The 14509-nt window shown below is 40.4% G+C and overlaps 1 protein-coding gene across 1 annotated transcript; it reads left to right on the top strand.

Annotated features, from left to right (window-relative positions):
* Positions 1 to 634: 634 nt before the first annotated feature.
* Positions 635 to 13127, top strand: LOC148641956 (trypsin-like). Its single transcript, XM_088617078.1, has 6 exons — positions 635 to 710; positions 1510 to 1575; positions 4382 to 4532; positions 7216 to 7357; positions 10127 to 10387; positions 12355 to 13127. Exons 2-6 carry the CDS (start codon positions 1521 to 1523, stop codon positions 12508 to 12510), a joined length of 765 nt encoding a protein of 254 aa, XP_088473204.1. The 5' UTR covers positions 635 to 710; positions 1510 to 1520; the 3' UTR covers positions 12511 to 13127.
* The last annotated feature ends 1382 nt before the right edge of the window (positions 13128 to 14509 follow it).

The following is a 14509-nucleotide window of genomic DNA, read 5'->3' as shown; positions in this document are numbered from 1 at the left end:
CTAATAATCCCATCTATGAATTGGCTTCATCACTCTGCTCTCCTCCTCACTAATAGCTGTTGTGTGGGGAGCGTTCTGGCGCACTATGGCTGCCGTCGCATCATCCAGGTGGGGCTGCACACTGGTGGTGGTGGAGGGGATCCCCATTACCTGTAAAGCGCTTTGAGTGGAGTGTCCAGTAAAGCGCTATATAAGTGTAAGCAATTATCATTAATTAGTTTCTTTTTTAGCACCTTCTAGTTCTAAATATGAATTCAACATTCATCCACATTACTCTTCATCAGCCAATGTCGTTAATTACAGTTAGATTCTGCTTCAACGCTTATTGACTACGCATTGTAGTCTGACCAGATCAGCACTTCATAATTCATCATTTTCTCAATGGGATTTACACCCTTTTTGTATTTTTCCCTTTTTCTGTATCTGATACTCTATTCTATTATCCTCAGCCAGGAACACAGTAGCATTTAATTTCCAGTTACTCAGAGTCAACAATCACAAGTGAACAAGAATCAAGGGAGAAAATGAAATCAAAACACTGTAGGATATAGCCCTCTTTGTTATGTACTAGGTCAGTTCAATTTAGGTGACATATGCAGAGACATAGAGGATATACAAGACAGGAGGATATTATTACACTATAAAAGCTAAAAGGAAGTTTCCAGGCCACCAGTTTGCAGATTTTTTTAATGCGCTGCAGGAAGTGGTTGGTGAGTGTCCGTACTGAGTTTTAATTTTTTTTCTCAATGGTTTTTACATGCAAATACACACACAGTACGCATAACCTGCTACTGTTTCTTTGATGAAATGCTGAATTTAAAAAAAACAAGCAATGTGAAAAATATAATTGATTATCTTTACTAACATCTTTCTGTGTTGCTGTTTTTTCATAAATTGTTCCATTTGGAGGCATTACATCTGTAGGGGATTTGAATCTGATGTTTTAAACCTTCCGAAGGTTTTTAGCACAATCTGGTTTATCGCACTTTCTGAATGTTTGATTGTCTTAAAGCTTAATCGTTATGAAGTGCAAATTTTGTTCACTTTTTTTCCTCAAAAAATAAACCCGATATCTTTTTGTTCTATTTAATTTTGATGTTAGTGGTTTTATCAGTGCTTTATTAGTGGTAGTCTTTATTGGGAAACCTGCCAAGCCTATTGTCTTTGCTATCTGAAAAAAACTCTCAACAGTGTAACACAGTCCGCTGGACATTAATTGGTTTTGGGGAAGTCCTAGAAAAGGAAATATGCAAGAGGAAATAAACTATTATAGGAGTTTCAGACAAGGAAGAGGAAATAATTGGTTCATCTCTGGCTGTAAAATGAACAAAATAAGGCCATGGTGATATTGATTCTAATACAGTATCGTGAATGTGATCCTAATGTTTAATTTTAATTTCAGGTTACCACCATCTTAACTGTTAGATTAATGTTTATACCTGGATCTTGTTATAAACTACAATTTATATACTGTATATAACATTATAAACTATCTGGTTTTTATCTTAGGTGGGTTGAACATGGCCATATTCTTCCAGTACACCGCTGCCCTCTTTGTGACTCTCATTGTAAGAGGTAAGGAGCAAAAGGTTTATTTTCTTGCTTGTTATCTGCTTTGAAATCAAATACAATTATGGTTTGGTGTTAGGAAAGCACAATATAACCTGAGCCAATATGGAAAATGTTTTTTTTTCTACTATAACAAAACATTGTATTAATCACCTACAGCACCTGTCAAGCTGTTCATCGCTTGAACTGTATTCCTGAACGTGTTGGGTGATTCAAAGAAGGGAATGATAGGATCAAGGTGGGTTATGGAGGGAGGGAAAGGGATTTGTTTTGTTCCAATTGCAAACTAAAAAGGTTGTTTTCAGAAAAAATGATCATATGAGAGACAACAAAGGCAATTCACACCATCGTGTTGGAATATGCAGTAGATCATGTGTTATTAATGTTGAATAATGAACATGGTTTACTATATGTTTTTTTTTACAACAATAAGTGGCTCTTATTTGAATGCACATTAAACTTTGCAAATGCAGACTTGCAAATGCTAGTAAAAATGTTTTAGTGAATTGACTGATATAACAGACTGACCTCAGCACTCACACCAAGATGTAACCAAGCTTTTTGGCAAAGCTGTAGAATAATAATAATAATAATAATAATAATAATAATAATAATAATAATAATAATAATAATAATAATAATAATAATAATTCCTTACAATACTTCCTTATATAGCTCTTTTCTGGACACTCCACTCAAAGTGCTTTACAGGTAATGGGGATCCCCTCCATCACCACCAGTGTGCAGCCCCACCTGGATGATGCGACAGCAGCCATAGTGCGCCAGTACACTCCCCGCACACCAGCTCTCAGTGGGGAGGAGAGCAGAGTGATGAAGCCAATTCAGAGATGGGGGTTATTAGGAGGCCATGATTAATAAATTGCAGGGTGGAAATGTGGCCAGGATGCTGGGGGTAATGCTCCTGCTCTTCTTGAGAAACACCCTGTGGTTTTTAATAACCACAGAGAGTCAGGACCTTGGTTTTATGTCTCATCCAAAGAACAGCGCCTTTTTACAGCACAGTGTCCCCGTCACTATACAGAAGGCTCACGGAGACCACAGAGTGAGTTCTCCCTACTGGTACCAATAATACCTCTTCCAGCAGCAATCTTAGGGTCACACCTGCTGAGTTTCAGTGGGCTGCCAGGTGATATATTATTGCTTCCGGCTCTTGTTTTTTTATTAAATGCCAAAACCCCCCCATTGGCTTGCATACATTGTTAATGTGATTGTTAATCCTTCACTAATGAGAGTCTAATGGATGGGAAACAAAGCAGTGAAGGAGCTTGATCTCTGTACTTGTCATATTTCACTCATTATTCATTTTGTGAAAGAATACGACACCCAGAATGAATCACTGGTTCATCTAACAATCATCCATCCAAGGAAAAAAAAATCCTATAATCTCTAAAAAAATGCAAATGCACTGATTGCACAGTTTTGAGTTCATGCCATCATTAATAGTTTTCTGAGCTTTAATTAATAAATGGAAATTCATTAACAACATCATTCAGATATTAAGGAAGAAGTAAAGATTTACTTTATGCAGAGAGAAGACAAGAAACACAACGTTTCAGCTGTAGAAAAAACCTTTACTTGTTCCTTTGCAGTCTACGCATGCTGAAGCAGCTACCTGATTGAACTTATTCAGATATTAATATTCCTGTCAAAGAAATGATTGCACTCAAAATTACTCTATATACTATATTTATTTGTCAAACACATTTACTGACGTTTAGAGAAGCATGTTATATAAGAAGGCAATAATCCGAATCCAAGGTGTTTAATTAGCTACACAAAAATGTGTTGCACGTTACCAGTACAGTACTATGCCTAGTGTGGGACCAAAGCAGAAATATAAAAAATAAAAGTGCAGCAGAAAATGCTGATTTATTTGTTTAATAAAGGAATAGAAGCCAGTCTGCCACCCTGTGATATTAAAACAAGATGTGTTAGTGCAGTCTGGACACACTGAAACGAGAAGTGGGTAGAAGCCAGCGCTTTCTTAATAATAGTTACCCCAAAGACTGAGGAGAGTATAATTCTCCAACTCCAAAGCAAACTCCACTTCCTTTCTTGTTTAAAAAGCAAAGCAAGCACTGTATGTGAGCTACCTTTAGCAATATCACAGGTTTATGATGTTTAATGCAAAACAGGAATAGTGTTATATGGTTATCCTCAACTTTACTGCAAACTATCACATCTATAATTACAATGTATTGCTTATTCCTTTGGCTGACACTTTTGTCGAAGACACAAAGGGTGCAGATGGTATGAGGTGGTATATGTGTGTTGCTCATCGGAATTAAGAAGAACTAAGAGGGCAGGAGCTGCGAAAGAGTTTGGACAGTGGGGATGACTGTCTGAGAGATGGCACCATAAGATAAGATAAGAAGCAGATAAGGAAGAGAGAAGACACAGAGCAATACGAGAGACTGTTGCCAGGTGGGAGAAGTGTGGCAAAGACAGTGGTTATCCAGGGCAAAAGTTCATAAACCGGATACAAATAGTGGTGGAAAGGAATATCATGACAGGAGAGAGCAGAGGAGGGGCCAAAACAAGGAGACCAGCTTTGGACAAGCTAAAATTAAATACAAAGAGGTATTTGGTGCTGTGAAATGTCAAACATTCTTCAAAATGGAGGTTATTCCTATGCCTCACATGCCCCACCCACTGCATCACACAATATAGTCTTTCACTCGATATTCCCACCAAGCATCCATGCAATACCCTCCTTGAATGAAACTTTTGTTGCGTTCATGGAAAATGAACGCCAGAAAAATAATCTGTTGCCTTGTCCCATGATACTCAGGATCTTTTGAACTGCGGATCATTGGAGGCGAGGAAGTCACACCCTACTCATTGAAGTACCAAGTGTCTATTCAATATGGAGGGCGGCACTATTGCGGGGGCACTCTTGTTCATCCCCAGTGGGTGGCGACGGCGGCTCACTGCTGGAAACCGTAAGTCACAATAACTGTTTTTGCTGATGGGAACCTGGTAAGTGAAGAAGCTGAGGCGACATTGTGTATGAATAAGGAATTTGACAGGAACAATATCTCCACCCGTCTTCCTGGTTTTCCACCATGGGGAATACCCTTCTTTACTGATAGAGAGTGTTACATAAATCTCCGGATGGCAGAGGCAAATTCAGCAGGAGCTTCATGCAAATGCATTTCCTTTCTTCAGAAATGGTTATTTGGAGACTTAACAGAGATTTTGTCGTCTCTTTAGACGGGTTACATGATTTTATTGTTAAAAGTGTCTCACACTGTGTTTTTGCACTTCAAGACATAACATATGTTGGTAACCTTATCAGCAGGAAAACAGTTAAGCACACCTTTAGAGCTTTAAAAAACAGCTACACTTTCTCTAATTTGATTGGTTCTTGCAAACAGAGGTGAACACTGAATTCAAACTGAAGTGATGTATCATACATAGGCCTTCTTGAGTGATCTTATTCTAATTTACATTATTCATAATAATATCAAGTTATGAATAAGTTATTTATGATATTCTAGAGGCTAACCGCTGGCAAATGGCATTGCCTTTTAAAATGTATTTTTCATCAGAGTTTAGCACAAATGCATCAGAATGCATACTACAAACCGAATGACTAAAATAACTTTAAATCCTTTCTTAATATTGATTCTATCATCTACAGTACAGTAAGCTTATTTTTTTAAGGGAAATTATGAAAAACACAGAAAACCTTTGTCCTTACGTGTAATTGTAACATGTTTTGTGTTAGAAAATGATTAATAGCTAATTAATCTGCGCAGAGCTGGGTTTGACTGCTGAAACATGCTGAAACATGGCAGTGCAGCATAGCTGTACAGTGGGCTGAAAATTTATTTTATGGATTGGGTTCTCTTTTGATTAATGGAATTACTGTCACACTGGTGTGGTTCTGCCAGAGAACTGCAAATTTATGCTTTTATTTTTTTTCCCTTTCTGACTGCGTCACTTTCATTTCTATATTTCTGGGAATTGATTTGCTTGTCATAGTATTAAGAGATGAAAGCTTTCTTTATTAAATTGTTTTTTATAATTAGGGAAATCTTATAAATCTTAAGTTCCCTTGTTTCTCTGTTGTAGCTAGACTTTCTAGTGATAACACAAAAAAACAATGCTTTGGATTTAGGCCTGGTACAAGGCAATTAAGCCTGTTTTAAAAAAAGACATTTTTTTCAAATGTTTAAATTATTTTACTTTACTCTCTCAAGTTTTAATATTTATGTTATTCATTTTATTTCTCTGTCTTAGACTTAGAAATCTGTCATTTTTTATTTTAAACAGATAAAGCATTATTGTATTTCACCTATGCAAGCATAAAAACATACATTTCCATCACTATGCTCTAACAGGAAAGCAGGTGGTTTAATAAAGTTTAAATACTCCCTTAAATGTTGGTGGATAAAATAAAAAATGGTAACTGAAAACAAGGTTCCCTTAATAACAGTAACTGTTTATGGTTTTCAGTAAAACAGAACAAAACCATGAACATGCAATATCTACAGTATAACAGATGTATATATTTCAAACACCACAAAATCTTAATGACAATTAATGACAAAAACTATAATTATGGTTGGGGGTCAGATCTTTGACTGTTTGTATACCAGACTCCCAGTAATCAGATGTCCTGCCAGGGATGTCCCACATCCCTGCTCAATAGCAGGGTTAATAGGGTGGTCAGCAGGTCCCAGATCAACCAGACACCTTCAGCCAAGCCAGGTTCCAATGCTTCCTGCTTCCAATGAAAAGGCACGTTGAACAATTATTCAAAAAAGTTACTGTATATATTGTACTAATAATACATCAAATATACAGCTTAACTACTATTAGGCACTATTAAATTAAAATGAGTTTATAACAAGAGTTAGATCCAAATTTCGCCCACTTCTGTTCTCTTACATACAGTTCCTGTATATATCTGCATCACACCCAAGTCTTCCTTTCACACTTCTGTCTCACATCCCTCCCCATCTACACCCTTGCAGCAGCTCCCTGGCTCATTCCTTTCAATAGTGCAGGGTGTTTGGGCAGCCTCATCCTCACAGCTGGGCTAGGGGAGTAACACCAATCACATTCATTAGAATCTAATTGAACTAACGACTTAAACTGTTGCACAAAAATAACATCTGCAATAACAATAGTTTGGATTTGCTCTATTTATTCATTTTAATTGCTGTAAATTTGCAATTACCCACATTGAAAATATGATGGCTAATTCAGACCTTCCTTAATTGTACAGACTCTTTGTAAGAGCTCAGTAAGGAGGATCAGCCCTTCTGACCATCTGATCCAGGTGATCTTTGGTTGACAATAAAACCAACAACTCAATTCTCCTTTGTTTAATACAATTACATTAATTTGTTTTCAGTTTAATTTGTTTTGTGGTTCTGATCAGCACAAACCCTTTGTTACACCAATGATCCATGAAAAAGATGTTTGACACACAGTGGCATTGGGATTGAATTTCTATGTGGAAAATGTTACCTAAATGTTAGAAATACAGTAAGAAGAAAAAGCCACACTATGCCACCTTTACCTGTACATGTGAATTTAGCATGATTTCCGAAAGACTATTAATTAAAATATTTTATACCTGATATTAAATCACTCATATTGTTTATTTCACAGGAGCTATTTGATCCAAGTTGTTTTAAGTGAGCACAACTTATATGAAGACGAAGGATTTGAGCAGGTGCTCAATGTCTCTGACATCTTCACTTACAATTACTACAACCCCAGGACATTCAACGGCGATATCATGCTTTTGAAAGTAAGCACCACTTGTGATTAATGTGATGGGTTCAATCTTAATTTTCAAGACATTAAATGCAGTAAGAAGACCAAATTTACTGTAGCAATTAGTTTCACCTTAATCACTACGATAACAATGGTCCTAACTGAAACAGGGCTGAGCGTATCAACTGAAGAATTCACAAAACAATGAAATAAACTTAATGTGATTGTTGCAATTGTTTCACTGCCACAGCAGTGTACATGGCCCAGGTAACCAAGACAGCGCTTTCTGCACATACAGTAGCTACTCTTCTATAACCTGTTAGTACTGACACCGTATGTTGATCACTGAAAGATTCTTCAGATCATTGGGGTCATTGGGAAATGTTTTACCTTATGTTTGTCAGATTGCTCTTTGTCCCAGGTGAGTTCTATAGGGTCTTCTAACAGAGCATTGTGGGAACTGGGATGCTCTGCATTCTGTAAGCATGCTATTGGCAGGAAGGAGATCATGATTACAGCTGCCTCTGCTGGGGAAACATGGAAACGCACCACAGAAAAAAGCATGAATGTTTTTCATCTCCAGTGATCTTAAGAAGTGATAACAGTTACGGATGGTGATTCAGAGCCAGCAACTGTTTCCCCCCTTATTATTACCTGAAAGTAGAATTAAACTTAATTAAATGAATCAAATTTAATTGCATTACATTTTCCTGTATTAAACATTTCAAACTGTACCTGTATTCTTGGGGTGCCATCTGCATGGAATTTATTTGCTCTCCTTGTGTTCATGACGGTTTTCTCCAGGTGCTCCAGTTTCCTCCCACAATCCAATAACATACTGGTAGGTTAATTGGCTTCCTGGGAAAATTCGCCTTGGTGTGAGGGTGTGCATATATGTGTGTGCCGTGCGGTGAACTGGCATTCTGTTCAGGGCTTTGAGCCTGTTGATTGCAGAGTTGGGTACTAACGTCTTCCGTGGCCCCATACTGGATAAAGCAATCAGAAAATTGGCAGATGGAGAGGGGTCAGATCACTATAGAGCTGTGTACGGCTAAGACATACTACTGCAAGCAGCTATGGAAAGATCGAAAAATGCCAGACTGATGCAAGAGAGGTGGGGCTGAACGTTTGATGTGATGTCCCTGAACAACATTAGCAGGAATAAGGATTTAGAATGGCTAAACTGAGCCACATGAGGATGAATCAATGTGGAAGGAAGAAGAGACTGAGGAGTGCTCCTGGTGAACTTCCTTGGAAGAGCCTAGAAGGGAACATCAGGGGGAACGTACAAACTCCACACAGGCAGCACCCCAGCGAAACCCAGGGCCCCAGCGCTGTGAGGCAGAAATGCAAACTACTGTGCTACATTGCTGCCCTTCTTTCTATTTTGTTTGGCTTTAAAACTGCTGTGATTGACAAAGAAATAGCAACTGACATTTAATAGAAACAGTAACTGGCATATTTATTAATTGCACATTCCACATATGATTTCTTTTTCATTACTTGCTGAACATATTGTGATTCTGCTGGAGTGTCCCTGCTGGCTGTCTCAGAGGAGCTTGTTAATTCCAAACCTTGCATCTGTAAGGTTTTCTCGAAGGTTTAAACCATTGCAAGACAAGGTACAATATGTCTTTGTGTTAATACCTGCTTTCATTGTTTCTCAGATTCAATGTTAAAAAAAGACAGCAAGAATGGAAAAATAATTAGGGGACCACTGGCAAAGTATCACAGTTGTGTGATTTAATAATTAAAAGCTGTCTTAGGCACAGACAGACTCCACCCTTAACAAAGGTGGCATGAGTGATCTATATACTTAAAAAATGAAATTCAGGAATTCAAGCACCATGCATTATGTGGATTTATTGCACAGGCTTTGCAGATTTTAGAACAAAACATACTTGTCAGAAGCCTTCCCCCAGACTGCTGTCAAAACCCAAACCCCACTTTCAGGCCCTTTATATATGAAGCACACACATCACACCCATGTGACAATGTGCATTTGCAACTCATCACAACTAATCGAACTCTCGTCCATTGTGTCTGTTTCCTAAAGTAGAGGTGTTCACAACCCTGTGGTGGCAGATCAGCTGTCGTACCCTCAAAGACCAGACTGCTACATTTCCCCCACCCGGCTCAGACCAACTGGAGGAGAGTTTGCCTGAATCCACCCGGCTCTATGAAATTGTTGATAGGCTGTGAAAAGACCATCACTGATGTCCTGGTGACGTCCTCCTCCCCTCAGACAGAGGTTGCAGAGGGAGCATCGTCACTCTCCTGTAGTCCATTAATATAAAGTACTAGTCATTTACGAGAGTTTTGTAGGCAGCTATCCTTTTCTCTTTTCTATTTCAAAGCTGGGTTCTGGCTTAACTCTTAAAATGGTAATTCATCTCGACGCTGGCAGGTCAGGTAAAACCATTCTAAAACATCCACAGCTCACGTTTTATCTAAAACTATTGTTCGGCAGCTCAGCTGACTTGATCCTTTGCCCATAATGCTCCGTTCCTCCATTATCAGAAACCCACTCATCCCGGGAAGGAATCTGGTGGCAATCTGTAGCCTAATCCCAGAAGCAGAGAGGTCATCAGACAAGACCCTGTAGTGACCAAACACAGAGAAGGCCAATTTAGAGACTCCACTTAGCCTGAACAGCATGTCTTTGAAAAAGCCCACACGTACCCAAGGATAACATGCCAACTCCACACAGAAAGGTGCCCCAGCCTGGACCCTAGCTGGCTATCACCAAGCCTGTATTCCAGACTGCTAAATTATGTTTTTTTGGATGTGTTTCCTCTTTCAGCTCAGCTCCCCGGCTCATCTCAATGCCTATGTCCAGCCAGCCGCCCTGCCACAGCCCTACAGCACCGTCCCTACTGGGACGACCTGCACCGTGAGTGGGTGGGGCGTGACACATGTATACAGCTACACGCTGTCTCCTGTGTTGCGCTCCGTGGATATTGAAGTGATAAACCCTGCGGTCTGTAATTATCAGTACTATGGGAAGGTCACGGCCAACATGATGTGCGCTGGAACTTACACAGGAGGAAAAGACTCGTGTCAAGTGAGTTATTCGTTTTGGTTTCACTTCCTCGAAATGTGCTTCGAGGTACTGTACTGTACCTCACATAATGTCATGTTTACTTCTGCTTTTGTCACGGACATCCAAAGGGACCAACCGTGGGGAGCAGGAGAGCGGAAAAAGACCCATATGCGTAGAGGCGAGACGGGAAAAAGGCCCGGGCTCATAGTGCAAAGAGTTCAGGAATGCCGTATAGAAACCTATGCCCTCAGGGAGCGGACGTGGGGCGCCCTGGTGCTAGGCGGGTCTCAGGACATCCGAACGTCAATGCTGAGCGAGGACAGAGTGCAAGACCCGGAAATATATAGCCCAAGGGAAAGAGAGGGACAGGAAGGACAGCAGACCGGAAACTAGGGACAGGACAGAGAAGGAGCGCCCCCTGGCTGCAGAGGGCGTGACAGCTTTAATGTTATTAGACAGATTCCAATATTAAATATGGAGATGAACAGTTAGAAAAGACGGCAGACATGTGAGCCATTTGGCTCGTTTGGTTTTTACTTGCTGCTGTATGTAGTTTAAGAATCTCATTCAGAACCTTTCTTGAAAGAAGCCATGCTATCAGCTTTAACAGCACAGCCGAATATCTCGTTCCAGACTCCCACGATACATTTAGTTAAGTTCTCCTCCTGTTCTCAGAAATGTCCCTGTAGTTCACACTATTATCCTCGATTTTGTCTGGTTTGATTCGTTTAAAAAAAGTAAATTGGGTGTAATATGGAGAAACGGGTCAGATTATCTTCAAACCTAAAAAAGAACAAGTCCTGACGTTACTCCCCTCCCTCACCCACATTTCTCTTTGTCCCATTGTTTAAGATCCTGTATCTTTTTGTGTCCTGGAGCAAAATAATAAAAAAATAATTTTAAAAATCAGTTTTAAATGATTTAGAAATAACTACATACAGTATCAGTCTACATTACCATGTTGTTGTTCCATCCATTTTTAAAAGGCTTTATCCAGTTTAGGGTCACGGTGAAGACAGAGCCTATCCGGGAAACCAATGGGAGCAGGGCAGGATACACCCTGGACGGGACGCGAGTCTCTCATGTGGCGCACACAGACACAAACACGCACACTCACACCAGGGCAAATTTTCCCAGAAGCCAATTAACCCACCAGCATGTCTTTGAACTGTGGGTGGAAACTGGAGCTCCTGGTGGAAACCCATATGAACATGGGGAGAACATACAAACTCCACATAGACAGCACCCCAGGATGAGATTTGAACCCGGGGCTCCAGCGCTGTGCCACCATGCTGTCTTCCCTATGGTTGTTGTCAGACTATTTTTTTCTGCTATACGTTTGCAGAGCAAAAATGATGTCATATGTTGGAGTTTTCATAGAGGTTTTCACGATTATAACTCCCACCTTCCAGAGACATGCTGACTAGGTTAATTAGTAAATTAAGATACTTTATGGTCTGATTTCGCAGAATTGTTTCTGCAACCAAATGGCTGAGCTGAGCTTTACACATAATAAAGTTTGCGAAAGTTACAAACATTACAAGAAATACTGCATTACATCACATTACAGACATCGTCCCATACACAGGCATTACACACCACTTTTGCAGGAATCCAGACACTAGAACTTGTAAATTTACTCCCCTCACAATCACTCTAAGCCTCTATATTTGCCCTACTTTTTTGCACATACTCCACTGATTGCACTTTGCCCGTGAACCACTACTCCTTCATTGTGTGCGTCCTGTGATGGGCTGTCATTTCTGCCTCACGCCCTATTCTTTCTGAATAGCCTCCAGTCTTGTCTTGTGTCTTGACAGGAGTCAGAGGGCTGTCTAATAACAAGCGCATGGAAGTTCTCATGAGAATTGCAAAGGAGAATAAAACAGTTGTTTTAAATGTAATAAAGCTGTACAACACTGAAGATTATGAATCCAATAATCCCTTTACTCGAGAATAACACTAAAACAATGTATTTCTTCCCACAGGGTGACTCAGGCGGACCGCTGGTATGCAAGGGTGTATTAGAAGGCATAGTCTCATGGGGAATAAGCTGTGCTAACGCCATGTTTCCAGGTGTTTACACAAAGGTGGCAAACTTTGTGAGCTGGATAGAATGGATTATAAAAAACAACTCCAACTGAATCTTCTTTTTTTTTTCTGCGGAGGTTAAAATTGCAGGACCCTAACTGTTTCTCAACTTTAAAAGACTCTGTGTGCTTTTTGTACTCATTTGTGCCGCTCTCCTGTCAATCGCTTGCAAATACTTGCTGACGGCCGCCTAGACACAAAACTCTAAAAATCGTTACTCCTGTTCCCGCTCTTTAGACAGATACGCTTGCATTCATATGACACAAACTACTCAATTCCGAAAAACCGGACATACCAACAACAGAAAACATGTAACTTCTTATTTTCAGTATATTTTTTGAATAATTGGTGATCCCCTTTCATAGAAGAATCTGTATGTACAGCCAGATTGAAATAGAAAACTGACCAGTTTATATTTTTCTTACTTCAGAGACCTCATTTATCAGCTGCCTCGGGGCAGGGGTGACCTTTAACAGAACTGCAGATTCTGAACTGTAAAATATAGAAAGCTGAGCCTACCACGCTGTGCTAGCTCAGTTTGGAAGCGTCGCGCTGCCTGTTGGCCTTATGATAGATAAGCAAATGTTATTTTCACTTCTTGAACTCTTGCTGTGTGATTGTCTCAAAAAAAGAAAATCAATCAATAAAATAAAAAGCCTTGAAATCTTCACTGAATACTTCCTCCTAATTCTCTTTATTTACTCCTTGTTTTGGGATTTAGAAGCAACATGTCTCGGTTTTAACTGGCAAAAAATTATCCACTGTATTTACAGTATTTGCACACACTTATCTCTCACCCTTTATGTTACAATCCTGGCATGCACATGTATTGAAACAATAGACCTTTTCCATTTGCAGGATGCCTCTCTAAATTTAAATACAACACTGTTTTAATCATAATAATTCCTTACACTTATACTGTAAAGTGCTTTTCTGGACACTCCGCTCAAAGCACTTTACAGGTAGTGGGGATCCCCTCCACCACCACCAGTGTGCAGCCCCACCTGGATCATGCGCCAGTACGCTCCCCACACACCAGCTACCAGTGAGGAGGAGAACAGAGTGGTAAAGAAGTTCATAGATGGAGATTATTACGAGGCCATGACTGGTAAAGGCCAGGGGGCAATTTGGCCAGGATGTCGGGGTAACACCCCTACTCTTTTCGAGAAACACCCTGGGATTGTTAAGGACCACAGAGAGTCAGGACCTTTGTTTTATGTCTCATCCAAGGGACGACACCTTTTTACAGTATATCCCTGTCACTATACTGGGGCATTAGGATCCACACAGACCACAGGGTGAGTGCCTCCTACTGGCCCCTCTTATAGCTCTTCCAGCAGCAACCCTGTTTTTCCCAGGAGTCTCCCATCCAGGTACTGGTACTTGGTACTCACACCTGCTGAGCTTCAGTGGGCTGCCAGCTGTGATATGTCTACTGGCCACAAACCAGGAGACTGAACCTAGATCTCTAGAAAGTGGTAAGATAAGATCACTTTATTGGCCATATACAACTTCTCGCTTTAGGAATTTATAGACCACAACTTGCTCTCTATGAGACACACAGACAGGGAGAGAGAAGCTTGGAGTCAGGGTGCAGGGTCAGCCATTTATAAGGCACCCCTGGAGCAGCTGGGGTTAAGGGCCTTGCTCAGGGGCCCAACGGAGTAGGATTCCTCTACCAGCCACGGGATATGAACCGGCAACCTTCCAGCCACAGGCACAGATCCTTAGCCACAGAGCCACTGCTCCTCGGTGAAAGGAACTCACCAATGAGGTAGTGGATTCTCACTCTCACTTATCTCCTTGTGCCTTATTAGTCCCATGCAGCCTCTGCACTGTTATTCCAAGGGGCTGAAGTTGGGACAGCAGGGTTCAGGCGTATTTCATTTCAAACTCAGGCCAAGATCCTTGAAGACATTTTCTGGATCTTTGCACTTGAAGAAAAAGCCATGGGGACAACAATAGTTTTTTTTTTTCCTTGAGGCTGGTCCCAGCGACTGGCAGACAGATGTGGAACAAAGGGAAGTGGTTTAACTAGCCCTGGGTTGTCAA

Source organism: Lepisosteus platostomus, chromosome 23 (genome assembly GCF_059453375.1).
Source record: "Lepisosteus platostomus isolate fLepPlt1 chromosome 23, fLepPlt1.hap1, whole genome shotgun sequence".
NCBI classification, from domain to species: Eukaryota; Metazoa; Chordata; class Actinopteri; order Semionotiformes; family Lepisosteidae; genus Lepisosteus; species Lepisosteus platostomus.
Note: the sequence above shows the minus strand (reverse complement) of the source record. Positions and strands in the feature narration are given on the sequence as shown.

Coding starts and splice junctions, on each gene's coding strand:
- LOC148641956 (XM_088617078.1), top strand. CDS start 1,521: ATGGCCATATTCTTCCAGTACACCGCTGCCCTCTTTGTGACTCTCATT. Junction 7,358..10,126: donor GCGATATCATGCTTTTGAAA/GTAAGCACCACT, acceptor TTCCTCTTTCAG/CTCAGCTCCCCGGCTCATCT. Junction 10,388..12,354: donor GAGGAAAAGACTCGTGTCAA/GTGAGTTATTCG, acceptor TTCTTCCCACAG/GGTGACTCAGGCGGACCGCT.